General features: G+C 43.4%; 1 protein-coding gene across 17 annotated transcripts in view; it reads left to right on the top strand.

Annotated features, from left to right (window-relative positions):
• Positions 1-23,118, top strand: part of IQSEC1 (IQ motif and Sec7 domain ArfGEF 1) — a 691,123-nt gene that overhangs the window by 492,215 nt on the left and 175,790 nt on the right. For 2 of the 17 annotated variants that reach the window (XM_086938996.1, XM_086939008.1), the window contains exon 1: positions 9,198-9,420. The exons of 13 other annotated variants lie outside the window; for them this stretch is intronic. In XM_086938996.1, coding sequence (XP_086795122.1) covers positions 9,356-9,420 — 65 coding nt within the window. In that variant the 5' untranslated portion in view covers positions 9,198-9,355. Of the gene's footprint in view, positions 1-9,187; positions 9,421-23,118 lie in introns of those variants that run through there. 2 more of the 17 variants (XM_086938987.1, XM_086938998.1) reach the window with 2 other exon arrangements.

Below are 23,118 nucleotides of genomic sequence, written 5' to 3'. Positions count from 1 at the left end.
TACGTTTTATCTCTGAATGGGTTGTCCGCGAGAGTGACAAACACTAATTTCATATGGACTGTGCAGTGGCTTGTCGCTCCCTCTGAAATTTAGCTGGATTTCCTAAACATGCTCGACCACATAGTGCCACTCCCTACTCAAACGGTACTAGATATCGTGGATAAGGCAGTGCTACGGAGAAGCCTTAGTACTTTTCCATCCCTTAACACCCCAATTGCCTGTAACCAAGAGTTCACCTCAGCACTAGGCCCCCAAATGTTCCCTAGCTGGAAAGTCTGGGAATGTAGAATGCTCAGGTCCTTTGAGCACATTGCAAGGCGGACTTCAGCATGGCTGAATAGATACAGCTGCAGTACTATCAGGTGTGCCACTGGGCACTACACCCCTCCAATAATCAAAGGGCCCATCCGAGACTACCCTCCCTTCTAAAAGCTTGTTAGGGCCTATGTTGGCTCTAGGGGTCTGATCTCTAACACCTCGAGTGCTCCAACACTCTACGCCCCTTTGCGCACACACCTACCAAGCAAGTTGGCAGAACAGCACCTTGGACAGCATCTCGACCAAACAGTGGGAGACTATGTGACATGATATCCCCAAAACATACTGAAGTATCCCCCCCAACGGGAGACAGCATACAAGCTGATGGTTCAGTGGTACTACACACCAACATGCCTCAACACTATATATCCTTCTACATCTCCGCTTTGCTGGAGGTGTGGAATGGAGAGAGGAGACTGCGGTCATATTTGGCGGTCCTGTTGCCTTATAGCTATGTATTGGAAGGAGATTTTTGGACACATCAAGGGTGTAGTGGGGTACCCAATCCCTCATGCTTATATCACTGTTAAATTGGGCATTCATACCACTGACTTGGAAGAATCCCATAGAGCCTCCTGGTGCCCTATAGTTCTAGCGCTGGCATGTGATGGCAATGGATCAACTCTCACACGATCTGGGCCACACTGCAGGCAAGTTCTTACATATTTGGCTTTCCTTACTTACATCTCTCACCAGCTTTACCCCCCCCCCAAAACTTAAAGCATTACAGCTTTTTTGATTAAACACCCTTCTCCTCTGGGACACTGAGTGCTTGGGCTCCGCCCCGGATATCTACCCCCACCTCCCCACCCCCCGTACTGGAGGGCTTCTTCCATTCACCTACCTGGTGCTGCTATGGGTCCGGGGGATTCTGGAGGCAAATACGGACCTGATGCTTCTGACTTTTCCTTCTTAAATTGCTTTGTTAGTTCCTGACTTTTCTCATCAGATAAAAACAGAGGTTTGGCTGCCTCACATCTTGCGTATTGCTACTTATCGCTGTTAAGTGCCCTCCGAAAGATGTCGTATCAATTGCCTTGCAATGCTATCCTTGATGTACAAGTGAGCTTTTAGGTCGAGCGGGGCAGCGCAGGCATTGCTCTGCGGCATTCTGTATTGGAGTATGGAATACAAGCCCCACCCCCATTTGTAAATTGACTTGTGTCATTGTCCTTCGTAAATGCTGACTTCTGATTCATTAATCGGCTTGTCAGTCTCTCCTTGGTACCGCCTTGTCTTCATTTGGAACCTCACATGAGGAATGGCCCTTTTACTTTGGTGTTACATGGTACGTTTTTTTACTCCGTAAGCACTATTTTCTTTAATGAGTTTCTCCTTCTGCAGGCACCTCTTTTTGCAACATTCAGCGCGCCATGTGCGCTTTTACTTTCTCAGCACCAGGGACAATGGCGGCCGCTTCCCTGAATAGATCTCGCATTTACAAGAGTTTGAGATTTTGGCATTGTAAATGAAAATGCCTTTTATTTATGTGTTAATTAGCAAAACAGATAAATAAAAGGCATTGTTAATTGCAATGCCAATAGCTTAAACACTCACAAATGCGAGACCTATTGCATTGCAAATTTCTTTTTTTCTGAATTTTTTATATAGCGCAAACTTGACACAAAGGTATCAGTATCAGAGCCCTTTACATGAGCACCAGTTGCGTTACAGAAGGACACATTCATTTTTGTTAGGCATGAGCAGATTAATTGATTTGCACAGAATCACAGGATGTTGAGTGTCATTGCCGAGAATCGAACTCAGTTCCCCAAATTTGAGATTGGTCACCCTTTCCGTTAGACCACATCCTTTCCCTGTTTTATATTTTCTTTTGATACACTTTCAAGTAAAAATAAAGCAAAGTGCGCTCTTGTGAATCTTGCATCAAGTGATTTCACTGTCGAGCTATAAGGGGAATGCAGTGAGTCCAAGGGTGGTGCAAGAGAAGCTGCAAGACCCCAACAAGGTCCTGGAGTGAAAGAGTTTTGCAGCTGCCCAACAGCATCCTGTATCTACAGCTTACCTTCAGCCGGCAAGGCTAAAGATGTAGATTTGTCAATTGGATTGGCCTATTCAGGTCTCAAGCTTGTTTAAGCCCACATAAGTAGCTGAACAAATGTCACAAAGAATGCTCACTGGGGCGTATGATCTTTGATATTTTAGTGGGTAAATTACCAAAGCATTTAGCTAAAGTACTGCTGTATTATTGACCTCACAGTTGACACCGTAAGTGGTTTGAGTGCTGTGCATAAAGGAAAATAAATATGCGCACAATACACCATTCTCTTAAGCTTGGATTTGACAGGAGCATTTATTTAAGTTAAATATACAAAAAAGGTATTTACGACAGACTTTCTTTTATATCTGCTACTCTCCTCTGTGTGCCGTACTCAAGCAGCCTCTGATTGTGTGTCATTCATAAATATACGTGTAAAGTCAGGAGGAGTCTTATACAGAATATTCTTCCTAGCAAGCATGCATTTCTCTGAAATATGTCAAAGGTAACAGGGAACTATGCCAAAGTGTCCACATCTGTCTCTAATGGAATTTGCTATGTAATTAAGCTTTTCATAACATCAACAAGGAAGGTTTTGCTACTACAATATTTTACAGTTAAAGATTGTTGTAGATACTAATGTCTTTTATTTGACCAACAAAATAAGTACAACCATAGAGTTTATTAGCTTCAAAGAATACCTGGGTCATCTTAAGAATGGCCCATCATAACCAGTCACTTTCTGGGATCGACCAGTGACTCTGAAGTCACTACGGAGAGTTGTAAATGTCACTTTGAACAGAAGCTATGTTCACCATATCGAAGTTTCATTTAACAGTGTTATACTGTGGTAAATAGCTCAATCATCTTTTTTGCGGTTTTATATATAGACCAAAGTCGGCAGAGGGGCATTGTAAAGCTTTTCATGAGCACCAAATTATGTTACGCAAGGTCAGAATTTTGTTTTTAGAAAACATTTTTTATTGAGTTTTTGATAAGGAAAAAGAGCGTGCTCAGCGAGACATACATATACAACACCACAGTACTGTACCAGGTGAAAAACAACAGCGTGTGACATCGTCCTACCATAGAAGTCATATACATAATACAAACAATGCCTGACCCCTTCACCTATGATCATACATCGGAAAAACAACATCCTGTGCTTCTCGGGTCCCCTCCGCCGCCAATGGCCGGCCCCTATGCGGTTTCAGGTGGCTCTCCCTTTGTGCCGCCCAATCCCCCCATATCTTTAAGTGTTTCTGGGGACATCCGTGTGACCGATAGATCAGGCGCTCTAGCCCCATACAATGGTCCATGTCCCTGGCACAAGCTTCCACAGCGGGTGCCTTCGCATCCTTCCATGCCCTAGCGATGTCCCTCTTTGCAACAACTAAGCCCAGCTACATAAATGCCCTCTGGATCGTGTAACCACCCCCCAAAGTCATCATTGGTGATATGAATAAGTATAAGCTTTGGATCCCGGCAGACAGCCCATACCAGCACCCTTTCCAGTTTTCTCAGCACGTTTCCCTAATAGTGGGCCCATCCCAAGCAATGCCAGAACGTGTGGGACAAGTCTCCCTGCTGGTTACCACATCATAGGCAGTCACCCACTGGAATAAGATCCTTCCTGTGAAGTCTAGCTCTAGTGAAGTACACCCTATAGAACACCCTTAGTTGAATTAGCCGGAATTGGAATGCTATCACTGCCTCATAAGAAGCCTCCACCACCTCTCTCCAATTGTCGTTGTCCAACGGGCCCTGGTCTCCCTCCCAAGCAGCCCAAACCCCAACCAGGGGGTCCCGCATGTTGCACAGTAACATTTTATATATCTCCGATATCTTGTGCTCCAAGAGGTGTGTGAGTAGCATTTAGACTTGCAGCTGGGAAAACTCTGAAATATTTTCTAGTGATTGTATTGTGGGGGTGGTGGGGGTGACGGAGATAATGGAAGAACTGGTGTGGTGCAAGTCAAACTCATCATGCAAGTCCTGGAAGGATTTAAGCATCCCTTCCCCGAGCATGTCCCTTACTGTTGATATGCCTATAGTATCCTAGGCCGAGGTGCCAGGCAAGGTGTACCTCGCCACAATGGAATCTCCAGAGTAACGCAGTCTGCCAATCCCACCTTCCTGAGGGTCACGATCCAAGCCTCAAACAGGCAGGTGGGAGATTCATGGGAGTTGCCCAAACGTAGAGCACAGGAGCGAAATCTCGACCTCCCTGTATCCATTCCTCAGAAGCATATGCAGGATCTCTAAAGCCAGTGAACCACCAGTCGTTCACAACTAGCAGATGTGCTGCCCTATATTATAGGAGCATATCAGAAGTGGCTAATCCGCCCTCAGGAGCAGGCTTGCAGCACTGTCCAAGGGCTATACAATGCATTCCGCCCCTCCAGAGCAGAGACCTAATCTGTGCATTGATGCTCTGAAAGAATACACTTTTAATCGGGATGGGATGGTTCTGCAGATGATAAAGGAGGCCGGCAGTGACTCAGAAGAGATAACGGTAAAGTAGACCATAACTTGACATCTTGTCCGAGGTTCGGTGGCTACAACCCTAGGTTCTGTTCATAGGATCGTGTCAGAGGTGACAAACTCCAAGGTATTTAAATCCATGGGGAAGGACCTTTGACCCGACTCCCATGGCATGAAAGCCAGCTTAGATTATTTTTTTAAGGCACTGGAATTGGGTATTTGCCCAGATCACAACATGTTGACCTTACGCTGGATGTGAAATGTTTCTACTTGCTTGGAATCTGAAGGTTAGCAAATTGCATCATCTCTCATCCTCACCTATCTAAGGTAAAGAAATTTAAATCGCACCTTGAAATAAAACGTTGTAATGTTAAATTCTTATTGTGAAGTGGCTGTCCATATTTACAATTCAAGTCAAGTCAAGTCAGAATTTATATAGCGCACTACATACCCAGAGGGTCTCAAGGCGCTTGAGGACGGGGGGAGGTTTACTTATCGAATATCCAGGTTTTAAGCTGTTTTCTGAAGGCTAGGTGGTTTTGGGTAAGGCGGAGGTGGATGGGAAGGGAGTTCCAGGTTTTGGCCGCTAAGTAGGAGTAGGATCTTCCCCCCATGATGGCTTTGTGGATGCGCGGCACAGCGGCGAGGGCTTGGTTGGACGAACGCAGTTGGCGGGTGGGAGTGTAGAAGGAAAGGCGTGTGTTGAGGCAGTCAGGTCCAAGTTCGTAGAGGGCTTTGTGTGCGTGGGTGAGGAGACGAAACGTTATCCTTTTGTTGACGGGGAGCCAGTGAAGGTCTTTCAGGTGACCGGAGATGTGGTCTGTGCGGGGGATGTCTAGTATGAGTCTGGCTGAGGAGTTTTGGATGCGTTGGAGTTTCTTCAGCAGTATTGCGGTGGTGCCGGCGTAGAGGGTGTTTCCGTAGTCCAGGCGGCTTGTAACCAGTGCATGGGTGACTGATTTTCTCGTTTCGGTGGGGATCCAGCGAAATGTTTTTTTGAGCATGCGTAGGATGTTGAAGCATGATGATGAGACGGCGTTGACTTGTCTGGCCATCGAGAGAGTGGAGTCCAGGATGATGCCCAGGTTCCGTGCGTTCTGCTACTTAATCATGCATAAAGTAGCATTTACAATATAATAGAAACTCCCATTGAATTCCAAAATAGAGGCCAAATCGCCAAGAAATAGGTGCTGATTACAAAGACCAACGTCATTCCTGAAATACACAAGTCTTTTTCATCAATATTTATATAATATTAAGATGTTTTGAACAGCAATTGCAGTCTGTTTACTAATATTTCAAATGTTGTTAATATTATCACAAAAAGATTGTCAGTTTTACATACTAGATTAGCCCCCAACATCTAAGGAAAAAATGTGCATTCAGGAAGTCACCCTCTACCCGCTGTAAAGCCCCATTTTGCTAATGCCAAAACAAGGGCTTTCGTAGGGTCAACAGATGTTGCTGTTGCATATAAAGCATAGCTAGAATATCCCTGTGCTTTTACTTGCTGTACATTGGTCACTATAGTCAAACAGCTGGGTCAAATTATGATTTTCGAGGGTTAGAGATTGAACTGGAAAACCTGACTGTAGTGTCAAGGAGAGATATGTACTATTTACCTAATTAGGTAATTTGGAACAGATATCATTTTCTCACCCACATTAGTGAAATTACCACCTTGTACATCTGCAAGGTCCTATAACACATTCATGTATGTCCCCCCCCCCCCAAGGTCCTCCCTCAACCCCACCCTCTTCAACACCTATATGACTCCACTGGCCGACATTGTCCGCATCCATGGACTCAACATCATCTCCTATGCAGACAACACCAAACTCATCCTTTCCCTCATCGATGACCCTGTCTCCACTAGATCCAACTCCAGGAATGTCAGGACCAGCGTCGCCAACTGGATGAGGTCTAACTGCCTGAAGTTAAACACGGACAAGATAAGAATGCTTATCTTCAGAAACAACACCTCACCATGGGATGACACTTGGTGGCCCGCCGCACTTGGACCAACCCCAGCAGACCAGGAACGCAACCGCTGCATCATCCTCCACAGCCAACTCACCATGCAGCAACAAGTCAACGCAGTGTCCTCCTACTGCTTCCACATCCTCAGCATGCTCCGAAGAATTTTCAGATGGATCCCCATCAACACCAGAACAGTAACCCAAGTTCTGGTCTTCAGCCGCCTTGACTAGGAAATGCACTCTATGCCAGAACCACCACACAGCTACTCAAATGTCTCCAGACTATAGAGAACACCGCAGCCAGACTCATCCTCAACGTTCCCAAATGGACCAGTATCGCCCCTCACCTCACAAACCTCCACTGGCTCCCCGTCCAGAAGAGTTACCAGTTCAAGGTAATGACCTTTGCAAAGCCCTCCACAACATCAGACCCAATTACGTCAACCATTGCCTGACTTTCCACCAACCAGCCAGTCAACTCCGCTCCACCTTCTTCACCCTCTTCCCACACATATGTTGATCACTAGTCAGGCTGAGAAGTAGCTGTAGACCACTAGTGTTGACAGACAGAGTTGCACTGAACTTCTCACAGCTAGGCTCTGGGCTTGGCTTTAATCTGAAGCTAGGCAGATTGTATACCTTCTAGACAGTATATCTACTTCTTCGATTCAGACTGTGACTGTAAAAGATTACCCTCATCCCACTCAGTCTGTGGGTAAATTCTCTGCTTCTGCAATTTACATATTTTGTGCCAGTGATCTCAGCCTTCCTCTACAAACAGGCACATAGTACTTCCACAAAGAGTTCACACTGACTAAGAAAGAGGGGTCTGCTTTACCAGTGAAATGTCGGTATTACAGTGGGAACAAGACCTCTTTGGTAGTAGAGGTTTTGCTCTGAGCTATAAGGTGATTAATTCATCAATTCCTGTAAAACATTTAGCAAAAAAACATGGTGTAGATTGTTTTAATCATAGGATTTCAAATATGATTACATTTGCTGTACTTTTTGGCTACTTTAACATAAAGTACTTTAACATAAAGCTTGCGAGTGTACATTTCTTTTACGAGTGGATATAATTAACATTTGTTACTACAACGCAAAAGTAGGGAGCAAAATACCGCCAACACTTCGGAACTGATAAAGAATTGGGGAATTTAATGCCCCCATTAATTTACATTGTAGGGGCGTTAGTTTAAAGTTTCAGAAAGGTCGAATAATGCCTCTTTTGAGTTAAAAAACACAGGGCGAGAGACGGAGAGTCTCTCGCCTAAACTGACAACAGCATACAGAGAAAGCATCCTTAATTTTGACCTACCAAGCTGCTGTAAATGGTCGAGGTATGCTCTACTCTCAATAAAGTGTCACAAGATACTGAAAATCGAGATTTCAAATATACATATCACACACAAGAAAACTGAATATTTTGTAGCTACCACCGTTAATAAAAAGTAAAAGATTACTGTTGTTTTTTCTCCAGTTTTGTGTACTGCGAACTTGGTCCAAGGGCATTAGAACATTTTAGAAGAGAACCGTATTATATTACACGTTTTTGTTTTTAATTTTATGTTGTACTGTTTGCTTTTTCTTTCACTATATGGGCGCATTTAATTTTCCAATAAAGGACATAAAAAGTGAATGAAAGTAACATGCTGTTGCATGTGACCTTCAAATACCAAGAAGCCTCATTTGTAATCCACTGCCAGCACAAATAGTATTTACCGTGTCTGCCGTGCTTGCTGGAAAAATTCAATAACGTGGGGCCCTTTTGGCACGTATTTGCAGGAACTGGGCCAGATTTCGGCAGCACTGGAAGCCTACAGTTTACAACCTCCGCCCTTTTCCCTTCTTCGCCCAGCTCATACTGACTAAAAGAAGTGTGACTTTCATTCTTCCTGCTGCTGCCTGAAAGCGGCTATTAATATCAAAACCGTCTGTTGCTGGAAAAAAAGTGCCCTATCCCTCCCACTTTCTTCACATCTAACGCCGTGCTCCCGTGCCGTGCACCACCACAACTTTTCCAGATCACTTCCCAAAACTGTTGTACCGAAAGGCAGAATCCACTTACAGTGCGTTCTCAGTGACGGACGCATTAAAATAAGAAAATACGTTACCTTTCAGAAATTTCTATCGAGGAGAGGAGAATAACGGGTAAACCAAAACCTACCCATTTCACATAAAACAGTTCACACAAAAATGACGTCTTGCCTGGCCATAACATGGCCGCCGGCGATGATCCTGCCGGGAGGAGCTTGGCCACCTGGGTTTGAAGCACAAGAAAGTCTAGCCTACCACTAGTTGACGCCCGCCTCTTTTACCGTAGCCTGTCAATCAAAATAGATTTACCCAATCGAATTCCTTTTCTTCCCGTTCCTCCCAAGCGATTGGTGCAATCACTTTCCATTGGATGTGGCAGTGCTCCCGCTACTCGGGACGAGCTGTGCTTGTGGTTTGCTTGTCCGGCAGCGCGCGGGGCGCTTCCGCTGCTATCGAGGTATGCCACCGCGAGGATTTGTGGTCAGGAGGGGGACATGATCGTGGCACCGCTCCCCGGGGGTGCTCGGTGCTGCCAACCATGTGGTGCCTGCAGTGCAACTCAGAGAGAAGCCAGTCGCTGCTTGAGCTGGAGCTGGACAGCTGGTAAGGAGATGCCATCACTGCCGCTCAATCCTTGTATGTGCAACGGGGCTTGCCTGGTGCTCACAGCTTATATGTAGGCAAGAATATTGCCTGCGGGAGCCCACAGTGCATGTCTCTGCATTGCAATAGAAGGCAAGTCTACAGCACATCTGAACATCGTATACAGGTTCATTCAGGGGATCATCATTTTAGTGGACTGTCTGCTGAACACAGAGCATGCCAGTGCATTCATTAAATGCCACGACAGCCTGGTACCCACCATATATGCATGTGCATGATTACACGAAGGAGTTCTTGCTTCACAAGGAAAATATGCATGAAATAAAAGTGCTGCCTCCTGCATGCAGTGCACTCCTGGGCAAAATGGGCATTGTGTGCTGAAGCCGCTTGTTGCACAAAGGACACACCCTACACGTATGATATGCATGTGAACATCTTGTAGCGTCTCCGTTCGCCGTTCCTCTAGAGAATGTTCTCAGGATGCCTTTTGGAAAGGAAACCAACGCGTTGAGCTTTGTGCAGCTCATGTTTGGAACGGGCATGGATGTGTTGCAGAAGCTGCGTGCCGCTCACGTTTCGTTGCAGTCTTCAGACGCTACATGCAGCTCACATGACATGTACTGACATGTTCTGCATGGAGTAGAAGTTAAAAGCCCCCGGTGTGTACGGTGTGTACAGTGGCATAGAGGCTGCCCACTTGTTTTCCTTATTTTGTTAACCTGTTGGCAGCATTGTCTCTGGTATCCACTACTTACACAGCTTGCAGGCAGAACATTGGACATGACCATGTCACTTAAAGGATGTACAGGTTCCAAGCAAACATGCATAGCGGGTATGCATATGCTTCTCCTTATATCTGAAAAGCATATGAATCACGCAGATGCTTCTTTCTAATAAACCAAGGAACTTCCATTCATCCAAAGGTCAAAAAAGATTTGTGAGATATAGGAGACTTAAGGGCCCCTCATCACTTTCTGCAGGGGTGCTCCTTCATTTCAACACTGGAACAAACACATTTGGGTTAAGTTTTGTGCGCAGGAGCCGTTTCTTTCCAGCTTGATCCAAATGTAGAAGTTTGAAGGCAAATAAATGTCTCACCCGTTCAGTCTGTTCATATAAATGTGTTAATGGTTTCCAGCTTTACTCTGGCTTTTTCATTGTTGTTTCACTTTCTTCGATTTCATTTTTTTGTTTCCATGCATTGTAATGGGTGTTGGCTTGAAGCACAACTTTTTTACGTCTCGCCTGGGCGGTGCTTGCGCTGTCTCTGTGAGACATGCTGTATTCAGGATATGGGCATTAGGCTCTGCCCACTTTCCGCCCATCTTTTTAATTGGCTCCTATTACTGTCCTTTGTAAAGGGTGGCTTTTCATTGGTCAACAGGCTTAGTAGTCCCTCCTTAGTCCCCCCTTTTCTGTTGTTGTAACCTCCCATGAGGACTGGCCCTCTTACTGTGCTGTTACTTGGTATTTTTTATTAACAGTCCATGAGGACTATTTTGTAAAATGACTTTCTCTTATTGCAGGCACAACATGCTTTCCTGTAAGCGCTTTATCATTTATGCTGTGTGGCTGCGCTTTAACTTATTTTATGTTTTTTGATTCAAGAATTGGGGCCACGCTACTAACGCTGCTCACGCCATAATATATCTTCTTTAAAGCACCATTGTTTTAAGACGTGCCTTGTGTTCTTTTTTCAAGCGCAAGGCACACTTTAGGTTCCAGAAGGGCGGCCTCATATTTATTTTGTCATCGGCCTAAATCAACCAACGCAGTCAACAATTGGGCCTGCAGCTTGCAACCCCTTATTCCCGACCCGACCCCTGCGCTTTAGGTTAAAGCACAGCGCCCGCATTACCTTTAAACATGGTGGCCACGCCTTTTTTTAGTTTTGTAATGTGCAGCTCACTGTCATACCACGTTTCAGCTCTAACAAAAGCAGAGCACGCCTTTCGTATAGCACGGCTCGCCAAATTATTTCTTTATTGAAATTAAACTTTGTTAGGCAGTAGCACGCCACGCTTGATGTTCGTGGTGGCCGTCCGCTTTCTCCGCGGCTCAAGCTGCCTCCTTCACCCACCCCTCAGGAGAAAAAGGGCTGCCATTACAGTCCACCCGCCTGCAGCTGAGCCGGCCCCTCACACCAGGGGACTTGAAAAAGCCGCTCCCTGCTGACGGGAGAACGGAGACCAGGCAGAGAGTGGAAGGATCATTCCCCGCAGATACGGTATGTACAGCAAAGGGGAGGCAGGGCCCTGTGCACAGCATGCCCCTCCCTTTCACTGTTTGGATGTCTTTGCTGCAGATTGTGTGTTGTTTGTGGTCCTGGGTGTGTTTTGGCTTTGCTTTCCAGTGCATATTAACCAAACACAGCATGTAAGGCTTGCAGCTGCTGTACTTCCGTAAGCCTTCCAGTGCATACTAACCAAAGCACCGTATATAAGGCTTGCATCTGCTGTCCTTCCGTTGAGTGAGCACTGACAATCTGTAATGTTGGGCTAGGTGGAGTCAGGAGAGCACATTGACAGCCTTGATTATTACAGTCAAGCTCTCGCCGTTGTAAGATGACATTCGCTTATAATACAAAGTACATACTCTCGGTTGTTTCTGCAGCTTTTTACACCTGAGTCGACAACAAAGTGTGGCTGAATGACTGTTGCGATTAATACAAAAACTGTTGTGAGGCGCAAAAAAGATTATTTTATTGCAAACAAGCGAAAACTAGTGAAGGAACTGCTTGATGTCCAAAATCTTTGTTGGCATTAAGGAGCCAGCTTTGGTTACTTTTTTCCTTGCCACCTTCCGTAGGTTTCACTTTTAATCACCTTGAAGCACTGAGAATCCCACCTTCCCCGCCAACCACAAAGTGTGATCCTGAGCGCGTGTTCCAATACCTTCTTTCCTTTATTTACAAAGATAATGGACGTTCAGGAATGGTCTGAGGACCAGCTGTAAAAACGGTGCAGCTAGTATTGGGCACCATATTGCAGGCTGGGAGCGTACACAGCCTTCTGCACATTTGTGTGCTTGGGGTACCCTTTGTAATGGAACTGGAGAAGCTTCTGTACTCCTTGGTCGTCGTGTGTGGGATAATGAAATGCCTCTTGAATTTATCTTGTTATATTACCCGAGGCTTGTGTGTCTGTAGCATACACAGAACACGGACAACAGATATGTATGTTCTATTGTGATTTCGGCCGCCACATAATTGCATTCCAACCATATACATCCACTCCACTACTAACCATAACGCATGGGTTAAAAAAACTTCATTTACAACGCCAATAGTTCTATCTCTTGCCAATGCAAGACCGATTGCATTGTAAATTCTTTGCTTTTTTAGGTTGCATAAAGATGTCGGCTGATTAGATGTCCATAGCAGATAGAGTCCTGGTTTTATGTTCTTCTGTGTTTATAATAAGAAAAGTTAAACACTATAAGTACAGGTCTACATATATTTTTTCCTACAATGTGATAACTTGAAATCAGTGGAATTCATAAAGACCATTATAGGAGGGCAGGCTGGTGCTTGTTAGCTTACAAGTCATGCACTTGAGTTGCCATCTGCTTACGGGTCAATTAACCCCTTAGCTGCGGCGGCTATTCCGCCGCAGCGCTTGGGGGGAGGGGGGCCACGCGGCGCTCCCATACTCGTGACGGAACCGCTCCGTCACGAGCCTCGGGTGGGCTGTGCTTGTGACGGAGCAGTTCCGTCACGACCCCGCCCGCTCAATAGAATGCGCCGTGCAGGTGCTAAATCAGCGCCGCGAGGCGAGCGGGCCATGACGGAACCGCTCCGTCACCAGCACAGCCCACCCGAGGCTCGTGACGGAGCGGTTCCATCACGAGCACGGAACGGGTTAAGATGATGCTAAACCCCTTTCCACACCTGTTTATAACTGCCCGGGGAACCAAGGCAGTTGCACAAATGACAGCCTACAGTGTGCATTTGGAATGAAGTCCACCTGACATTGCATCATGTGCATTGGAAGTGAGTCAACTTGTGCACTTGACAGTGGTTTATGCGCATGTCAGAAAGTCTGTTTTATGCATGACAGTGCATCATGTCAACGGTTGCTTCCTAGGAGTATCTGCAGCTTTCCTTCTAATTCACATTTTGCATGCCATGAATGGTCCATAGAGACTGCCCTTCGGGCCACAGTGAGGGAAATTTAACTTCTCAGTTCATTGTGATACTTGTAAACTTAACAGGCAACCTACCTCATTTACTTTGTAACTATTCAGCTTAAAAGCCACTGACCATTGCACTATACTGACATTTTGAAAGCTTTAGCTTTTGTTTAGGTCTGTTGCTCTTCAGAGACTATTCCTTGTGAGGGATGACCAAACCTCGAGAATAATGTGTGTTTTTATTTAATGAGCACCATGCATTTCCATTGGAGTAGGTCCCTTGCGGAGCTCGGTAACGCCTCTTATTTGAAATAAATAATATCAACGTCTGTGCAAGCGTCAGGTCACTTTTTATTTGGGGTTGACTGTGTTCGATGACTTTGCTGCGCAACCACTTCACATCGACCCCCCCCATTGCACCCTATTTTTGCCACCTCAAAATCATCATATTGATTAAACATGAAATTGAAATATAATCATATTGACTAACTAACCACCACGTTAACGGCACCAATTTTGAAATATACAAAGGTTATAATATATTGAAAATACACAATTATTTAAACCCATCTTAAAATTTAATTTTAAAAAAGGGAGGATCTCTCTAACTGTGTATTTACCCATTTTGTTTTATAAAACAAAGATCCATCCAAAGTAAGTGTAAAAGATGTAATGATCTACAGTTTATCATTTTGAAAGAGGTTGGTGTTAGTTTCTTTTAAAAATTCTCTCTTTTTTAAAAAAAATTAACTAAAGTAATATTATTTATTTACTTTAGTTGGGGTTCGTATTTAATACTTTTATTTAATTTTTCTTCTGTATATTCCAAGAACATCTACAATATACCAGGACAAACTTGAACCTTTTATGTCCAGATTAATTGCACAAGACTGTAAATGATTCTCCATTTACTTAGAGCCTTATTACGAGTTTGTCGGTCCATAAGACTGCTGAACCCGTGCTGACGGTCTGACCATCGCCACACTGCAGGCCTGCTCGCAGTATTATTAATGTGCCGATGGGACCGCAGTGACCGACGGGGATCAAGGATCCCACAGCAGTCGCACAGCTGTCAAGAGCACTAATATGCTAGCAGTGCCTCTCCGGCACCCTCAAGCATATTAGGAGTTTCTTGCCCACCGCCCTTTTCATGGCAGTCAGCCCACCATGAAATTGGTGGCAGAGAGGCAACAAAGGGGGCCCTAACAGGACCCCCCTACCACTCGTGCCTAGGGGGTCATGTGGGGGGCACATGTAGTGCCCCATGATTTTGCACCCCCACTTTTACATTCCATACGGTGCAGGAAGGTGCAGTCAGTGCTCTTAAGAACCGCGGTCTGCATGTTAGGCTCTTCTATGAGCCTAACAGACCACCCGCCAAACCAGGATGTAGCTCCTAATCTGGTGGGCGGTCCTACCATGGCTTTGGCGGACCTACAGCGGATGGCCCCTTGCACAGTCTGTTGTAGGATCACTGAAGTTGTACTGAGGCCCAAAGTATGATTCATATAATCGCATTGATGACCATGTTGTTGACATACCGTAATGCTGACACCATCACATCGACACACCATTAGCCCGACTATCTCAAAACTGTCTCCAACACTGTTCCCCAAAAACTCAAATGGTTACTACTCAAATGAATACTCTAACTTTACCGCTGTACCCTCCTTTGTGCTTAGTGTCAAACCTTGACTCTGACCCATGAATATGCTGCATATAAATGTATTCAGTTTGTCACACTATTTTTGGGTATCATTGACATCATATTATTGCATAGTTGTTTCTTAATGTCCTCAGGCACGTTTTGGGTTTTAAGGCAGAACTATTTTTAATACTGACAAGAGGCCTCTGGGAGTTAATACTCGTCTCTGACATCTTGTGTGAGCTGCTGGTCGTGAGTTTGATTCCCAGCAAGACTAACTGAGTCATCAAACTTTCTGTGTTTTGGAAATTGAATATCATTAGATTCCTTAATACTGACACCTGCCATTTACCATCGCCCTCTGCCGAAGGCTATTCCGGTTATTAAAGGCCCTGAATCCGAGTTATACGCCTGAGTTGCAGGTGAAGGCCTATAACAAGAGAGAGGACCTTTTTCAACCGGTATAGTCCGAGTCAGAGCAGCTATACACCTATTTGGACATTCCACCCACTGAGGGTAGAATGTTCTCAATTAAAAAGGAAGAAATAGAAATACAGACATTGGAATGTTGGAGCACAAGGCCTATGCCATCCATTATTGGCCCTGAGCCACTTCATTGTCTTCAATAGAGCTCCTAACCATCTAATGTTCCAATAGAGCGAAGAAACAGCAGAAGTGTCTTACAGTACACTAAACAAAATATATTTTTTTATTATTGCAACTCACAAATAAGTAGGAGGAAATACATGTGAAGAAACTTTTTAATAAATATGACTATTAGTAGTGAATACCAATATTCTTGGTGGGACACCTAGAGAGTGATATTGCCGTTAGCATTAGTGAGGCAATGTACTTATGACTTGTGAGTATGTAAAAACGTTCCGAAATGTCTGCTTGTGGTGCCCCAGGCACAGTAAGATGCTGCAAAAACATCTGATCAAACGGAAGGAGTTATTTTAAGTATTGATATGAAATTACATTTTTTATCTTGATCATATCCCGGGGACTTTGTAAATTTGTTGTTTTTCTTTGCATTCCACTCTTGATGTTGTTTATCAAGTTGTACTTGTCTTCAACATGGCTAACGTTTTCAAAACAAGCAGGCAAAAAAAGCCTTTGATATGGTCACCTGAATCATTTTTAGTGCATGTCCCCCATGCATGTGTGCACCTACAAAATAACACCGGCTTTTGTCTTTTTAGTTACTGATCCAATTCGGTCGGACCGGTAACAAAACAAAAAATAATGAAACATGCAAAAACGTATTTATTTATATAAAGAAAGGTGGGGAGAAGAAGCCCGGTGATGTAAAGGTACACAGGTTTGGGGGAAGCAACATGGAGGGCGCAGGTGGGGGAAGCAACAACAGGGAGAAAGAACGAGGATGGGGTAAGCGGTCAACACTAAGGGCATGGGCAAGCCTTGGGTAGAATCACACAGGCGAGTGCAACAAGAAGGGGGGCTAGAAGAAGCACATGTGACAGCCTTATGGAGGCCAGGGGGAAAGAAGTACATGAGGGTCACAGCTCCAAAACAAATGCACTCTTGTGTAGTGCTTAACATTAAGTGATGCTTGAAAAGCAAGCAATGGAAGCTTGAAAGTCAGCCAATCAATTAATGGTTATAGAGCCAATGTTCCATGGAAAGGACAAACACTAGACTGATAATCTAGGACAGGAATAAAAAGAAGGCAAATGCGTGGCAAGAAAGCTAACCAATGGCAAACAACGGGCAGGCTCCAATCCCCTGTATATTCTTAGTAAGCCACACTATAGTGTGCAATTGCAACAGAATACGCATGCACTGTCTAGTAGGCGCAACTTAAAAAGGTGTGCCGACCTTCATATTTACACATTTAGATTTGTTACAATTCACAAAAATATTCTATAACGACTTCTGCCCGCACACATTACAGGTTAAATGGTACCCATTTCTACAAGGAATCCCCAAGAGTAGTTCAAACACAAATCCAATATGCAAAATATACAAAGGCCATAAATTAAATTGTGATTTATCTTTAGCCAAGCCATGGATTGCACGATGAGCTGTCAGAGCTTTTCTTTTTACTAGCCAATTCCCAGGATATTCTCCTATGAAAAATGCATTCGTTAATCAAGTTTCGTAGGGTCATGGAGAAAGGTAAATTAATGAGCTGTACATCATTTCGCCCTAGCGTCATATATACACCATACCCATGCAGAACAAGCGACCAAGCCTTAAATCATCTTACTGTAATGTGTAACGGTTCTCGATTTGTCAAGCCCTTTTTATATATATTTTTTTTTTTTAACCCATGTGGAACTGCCAAGCATCTTGTGAGCAGGAACATTAAGCTCAAGGTATTGTCTGGAACAGCTTCACTGCAGGAATGCACATCTGGTTTGACACTGCTGCTCCAGGGTATTGTTCGTAGATCCCACCCACCTCTCGCTATGAACATGGTGTTATTGATGATGATGATAAAAAAGAAAACGATCGCTTCAGTTAGCAATGTTTGGAAACAAGTTGCTGATGAGCGATGTGCGCTGAGCTCGCAAGCACAGCCCATTGCTTCAATCTGGGCTTCGAGCCTTTTCAAGATGGCGCGCGAGGAATACATATGAAAGCTTGCAAGGCGTGTTTTGAAAGGTGTCATGCCATAAAGACATATGGCGTGGCTGGCAGGGGAAAACGCGTTAAAGGGATTTTATTGTAGGCCTTAAAATCCATTTAGCGAGACGAGATACTGTCATAACTCTTATCAGCTTAATTAGCACAGGGCAGGAAAGCATATTTTGCCTCCCTTTCAAAACTGATGGCTTGCATTTAGGGAAGATGCGTGATCCAGTAAGATGAAAAGATGGCACATTGCCACTTCTAGAAATTTTAATAACTCATGTACAAAACTGAGTATTAATTACCTAGCATTATAAATATTGCGGAATAATGGTACTCCTTCTTCTGCGCACAACTCTTTATATCTAGTTGGACTAATATTCAATGTTGTGGATGATACAACCACTACATCCGACGTATTAGACTTCCTAATGCGGCTAAGACTACTGCATAACATGTTTGCATTAAAAACATCATGTTTCAATCCTATACTTCAATTTATCAATGAAATGCATTCTGGGAGTTTTTTTAGTTCACCCTGATTGAACCAAGTGGACCAAATGTTGGTATTACAATGCTTTAACAAAAGATATCCTGGCTAGAATTTGGTGTCCCGCCCTCATGGCTTGTAATCGCATGGTAACATTTAACGAGATCAAACTCTATGATCGCGTGAAAAATATCTGCACAGCTTTGTTCCTTAGATTCCTCATTTGTCAAAGTTGGGAGATTTTACAGACAGACTTAGTGTGAAAAAAAGAGCATTAAATGTCCTTGTTTCATGTCCGGCTCCACATCAGCATCAAAATAAAATCACCGCCCAGGTGTCTATTGTGCCTGTCTCTCCCTCTGATGGCTTCTGCAGGTTGAATCCTTAGACAGAAAATATGCAAACGTGTTACTGTTCTTTGCCCACGCTGCGTCGACTTTTCACACTTTTGGCGTGAAACCTCCACATGTTCCATTTTTGAAGATGCTTCACATGCTGTTGATTCTGGCTGCCTATTTGCTGTGCTGCTGCTTGTTTTTTTCTGAAGCTATTTTGAGCAGTGATCTTGCTCTAATAATCTGTGGTTCAGTGTTACTGGTGCTTATGGAATTGCCAATTTGAGTAGTCTCATTGCCTGAAATAAACAGGTGGCCGTATTAAATTCAATATATCGCAGCGTATATGTCTCATTCTGTCATTTTCACACTGATTTGTAGTGAGCCAAAGTTTGTATTGTGAACAATGTACTAATTGTTCGAGCTATCTGTTATCTAAAGCGTAATTTGATGTTTGCATTTTTCCAAATGTACCACTTGGAGGATGTGTTTAGCATAAAGCAAACATTAGATTATGACCACATCACTTCGCACATCTGCATAATTTTGTGTACATCTTTTTTGCAAGACAAGCTGGTAATTTTACAGAAGATTTGAAAATGGTGCAAATTAAAGAATAACTCCCGATTTACAATACCTCCGCTCTTGTAGGAGTGTGCAAAGTTCTTAATAAGTGGATTTTTAACTTGAAAATGAAGCCTTATGTCCCCCTTCAAAGTAATGGGGGGAAAAGTTCTCCAATATCCACCCCGTTTGAAACCTGCAGCTAAGACAAAAAGTAGTTAAAAAAAAAAACTCAATTTTCAGTGTTCTCTAGCTCTCACTCAGAAATATTGCCAGTTTGTGAGTAAAAACTACAGGAAAGGAGAAGGGTGAATCTCTGTGAACTACAAGTAGCCCACGAATCGTGAACAGTTCTTGTGTGATAAGAACTTTGCACAACAGTAGAGGAAATACAACTAAACAGTGACTATTTTCTGGCCAACCAGGTACATTGTTTAGCAGCACGCTTGTTTCCACATCATGTTCCGAAATCATATGAGCACATCGTGATGCAATTTTTTTAAAGGATGCATGGTTGGATAGTGCATGGGAATATATGAGTGCAATGGATGTGCGCCTTGTTATAAACTGATGAAAGCCTCCGTGGACAACACAAGCTACTCTGTGGATGGAATCGGGGCTTTCTGACATGGCTTTCTTTGTGACGTTTTGGTAAAAATTGAACATGGGGTAGGGGCTTAGATCATTCCAACATATGGAAGAACAGCGAAGGAAAGTCACACTGCACAAATTCAGTAGAAATGTTAAGAAAATAATTGATTTTATGGCTCTGTATACAGGATAGTGGTTGCTCCGAAGCCAGGCTTTGTTCCAATGAAGTGAGTGTCTTTTCATACATCTTTATTTGGTATATATACAAGCACGAAATAAACGAACAAATTGGCACAATACCGTGGTCCGGACCTGTTTTGTTGGAGGGAATCCACTGTTACAGGTGTAACGAGATATATAATTTTTTTTTAATTTTGTATTTTTTGTTTGACCTCTAATTCTGTTTAACATTTTGTTACATCTTTCGACGTGTTTTGTATGCTTTAGCTTTGCAGCCACCTCTTATCAACATGATACATATGGGTACAGGGATCAGTTATGCTTCATCAAGCAGACACTGGCATGGAACACTGAATTTACAATAGTTTGCAATAAATCCAGTCAGTCTGCAGGTTCTGTAAGTGTTTGTGTTTTTGAAATATGAATGCCTCCGTGTTGCCGTGCTTAGGATCTGGTTTTGCATCTCTTTACTGGTACCTTGTATTAAAAATACTTTCTGGGCTTAGTGTGAATAGGAGAGGATATACATCTGTAGAACCTCAAAATTTAACTGAGGGGCATACTGTGGAAACCTTTTATGTAAAGAGGGCTATGGTTCCTCTAATGTGTACTTTTTTGGGCTTGATGATGCAGGAAATAGTAAAGTTAATCTTTGCTAAAGAGATTAGGTGGTTATTGTACTTGTTACAGAGATCAGTGCGTAATCTCAAGTTATAGGTTTGAGTCATTCTGAAATGTTTTTCAGTATTCACATACTTACTGCAGAGCATTGATTGTCTTCTATTTAACATCGCTCAGTAGGTCAATACCATTGTTCTAGCAAAGCATTGTCGCTCCTACATTCCAATTCTGGCAAAATATATTGAGTGGGTTACGCACTCGCTGCAAACAGATGCACAACACATGCAAAACATTACTTTGAATACTTGCAGATTTTAGTTGCTTTCATTCTTTGAAGTATGATTTAAAGGTTGGTATTGAGTTAGAGAGTAGTACATAACTCTTAGCTAAAAAAGAAATCGTATTGTCTGCCATACGACTTATTACTAGCAGGCATAGAGCTACGCACCTTATGTAGAGACAGGATTTGAGAAAGTAAGCCACTGGTTTACATTTTAGCAAACTTTCTCAGTAATACGTTACATAGAGTGCAGGGTCTGGTGGTCAGGTATGAACATCCAGAGGGATTCTGACACATTTTCCCTGTCTGGACACAACTCAGACATAAGAGCGTACTAATTGTCCTTTAACTGAGGCGTGTGAAGCACAGTGCTAGAAAGTAGATCCGCCAGTTCCACCTTTCGCAGGTTCTACGTCTGCTCACCACATACTGAGTGTGCGCTGACACTGTCAGGATGATTCATGCAGCCAGTCTGGAACATAAGTGTACCTCTTGGACCAAGAAGGTGCTTGCTTGTTCTGAATGCCAGAGTTCTGGGAGTTTCTCAGTGAACTGTATCTTTATTCTTACCCCATCACCACCCACTAGCCACAGTTTCAAAGTTAGAGGTGAATATGGCCCCAGACCCACACCTGGGCCCTCCCCTTTTCAACTTTCTGTCTGCACTTTGCTGCTGGCAGTATCGTAGTGGGTAGAATGTGGTGGGTACATTACTGGACCCCAAAGTTAGGGCATGCTTCTAAGACTTGATAGTACCAAATAGTAGCCAGCAGGCTTGAAAAATGTAAGCCTAGAAGAACATGGGCCTTTGCTCAGAAAGAGTTGTAGGGCATGTATGCGCTTGCACGGTACCCCTGGCCAGATGCGGGAACTTGGTGGTATGGCTTCTTAAATTATGACAAAAAGGTTTTCTCCTACTCAAAACCTGAATATTTGATTTCTGTCAGTTTGATGTAAAGGTAAATTTAGTTTTTTTCAAAGTTTTGTATGATACCTGCAGTGAATTTAGACTGACCCAACAGACATCCTTAAAAGCAGAAACGTAATTCTTCATAACTTTCAAGAAAATTACAATCGTTTTTTACTGAATGCAGTACTTTTGAATAGGATGTTATTATTAAATAAGTTATTTATTGAGTAAAATGTTTCCACGCTGTACCAAAGCTTTGTAATAACAATTGTAGCTTAGCTAATTCCATAGTACTCATCATTGGAACAATGGAATGCTACGTGGATCAAAAAGGATTTAAACATGTGACCTTCAGGTTACGTGGATTTAAAAAAAAATGAAAAAAAGAAATCTTTATTGATTTTTTTTTTTTTTTTTTTTTTTTTTTTTAGTATAACGCATAAAAACACAAGTCAAACAAAAGAAAAAATTTAGAAGTGTGGGGCAAAGAGCTTATTGATTGCAATGCCCACATGGCAGAGTCCAGTATGGCTATGGTAATGAACGTTTCGAGAAACCTTGTTCCTGGGAGTGCCACTCCCTAAGGATTCTATAGAGCTTCATAGCAATGGACACCCCAGCATAGGCCTGCTATGCGATGGATCAGTAAATGGCCTCGGCTGCCACCGATTGAGCCATGGGACCACTCCCCCTCCATCAATTTAAGGTTGCATGGATGACCCAGAAGTAGATACATTAGACCACCAAGCTGTGTTGCTGATGGCCAGTGACTTTAATTGACGGGAATACGATTATAAAAGGATAGAGGATTAAAATCAATTTTGCTTAACCTGATGACTTAAAAACAGTAAGTCCTAGTAATTAGGTTTAAAAAAATGTTTTTAAGAAAAGTGTATAAATTGCTTTAGCTGTCTGTTGGAAGACATATTGCTTCTAGATTGGGCTTTGTCAGCCCCTGCATCGTGATTGGATCTGTCTCAGGTGTCTGCTCTTAATTTGATGACTTTCTTAACTATTTTTATTTATTGTATTAAAGTATACTTTCTTTATAATTATGGGCCTGTACAAGTCAAAAGTCTGAAACCCTTCTTATGTGCATCCCACCCAAAAGCATTTTGATCTCGGTGTTCCGGATAGATGAGTTGTTTCCTTCCACTGCTGCCTTGCGGGGACTCCTTTTTTTAGGTTTCGCCTAGCGGAAGCTGCGCTCTGCGCAGCTTTTCCGCGCAGGCGAAATCCTGTTGAGAACTGTAGTGTGGCTTTTGTTCGGCCCTCGTCCTTGATTGGCTGGCTCCGTAAACGGAGCCTTGCCATTGGACGAGGGGCCTGTCCGTCAATGCCGGACCAGACACGGGG

This window comes from Lissotriton vulgaris, chromosome 9 (genome assembly GCF_964263255.1).
Source record: "Lissotriton vulgaris chromosome 9, aLisVul1.2, whole genome shotgun sequence".
NCBI lineage: Eukaryota > Metazoa > Chordata > Amphibia > Caudata > Salamandridae > Lissotriton > Lissotriton vulgaris.
Note: the sequence above shows the minus strand (reverse complement) of the source record. Positions and strands in the feature narration are given on the sequence as shown.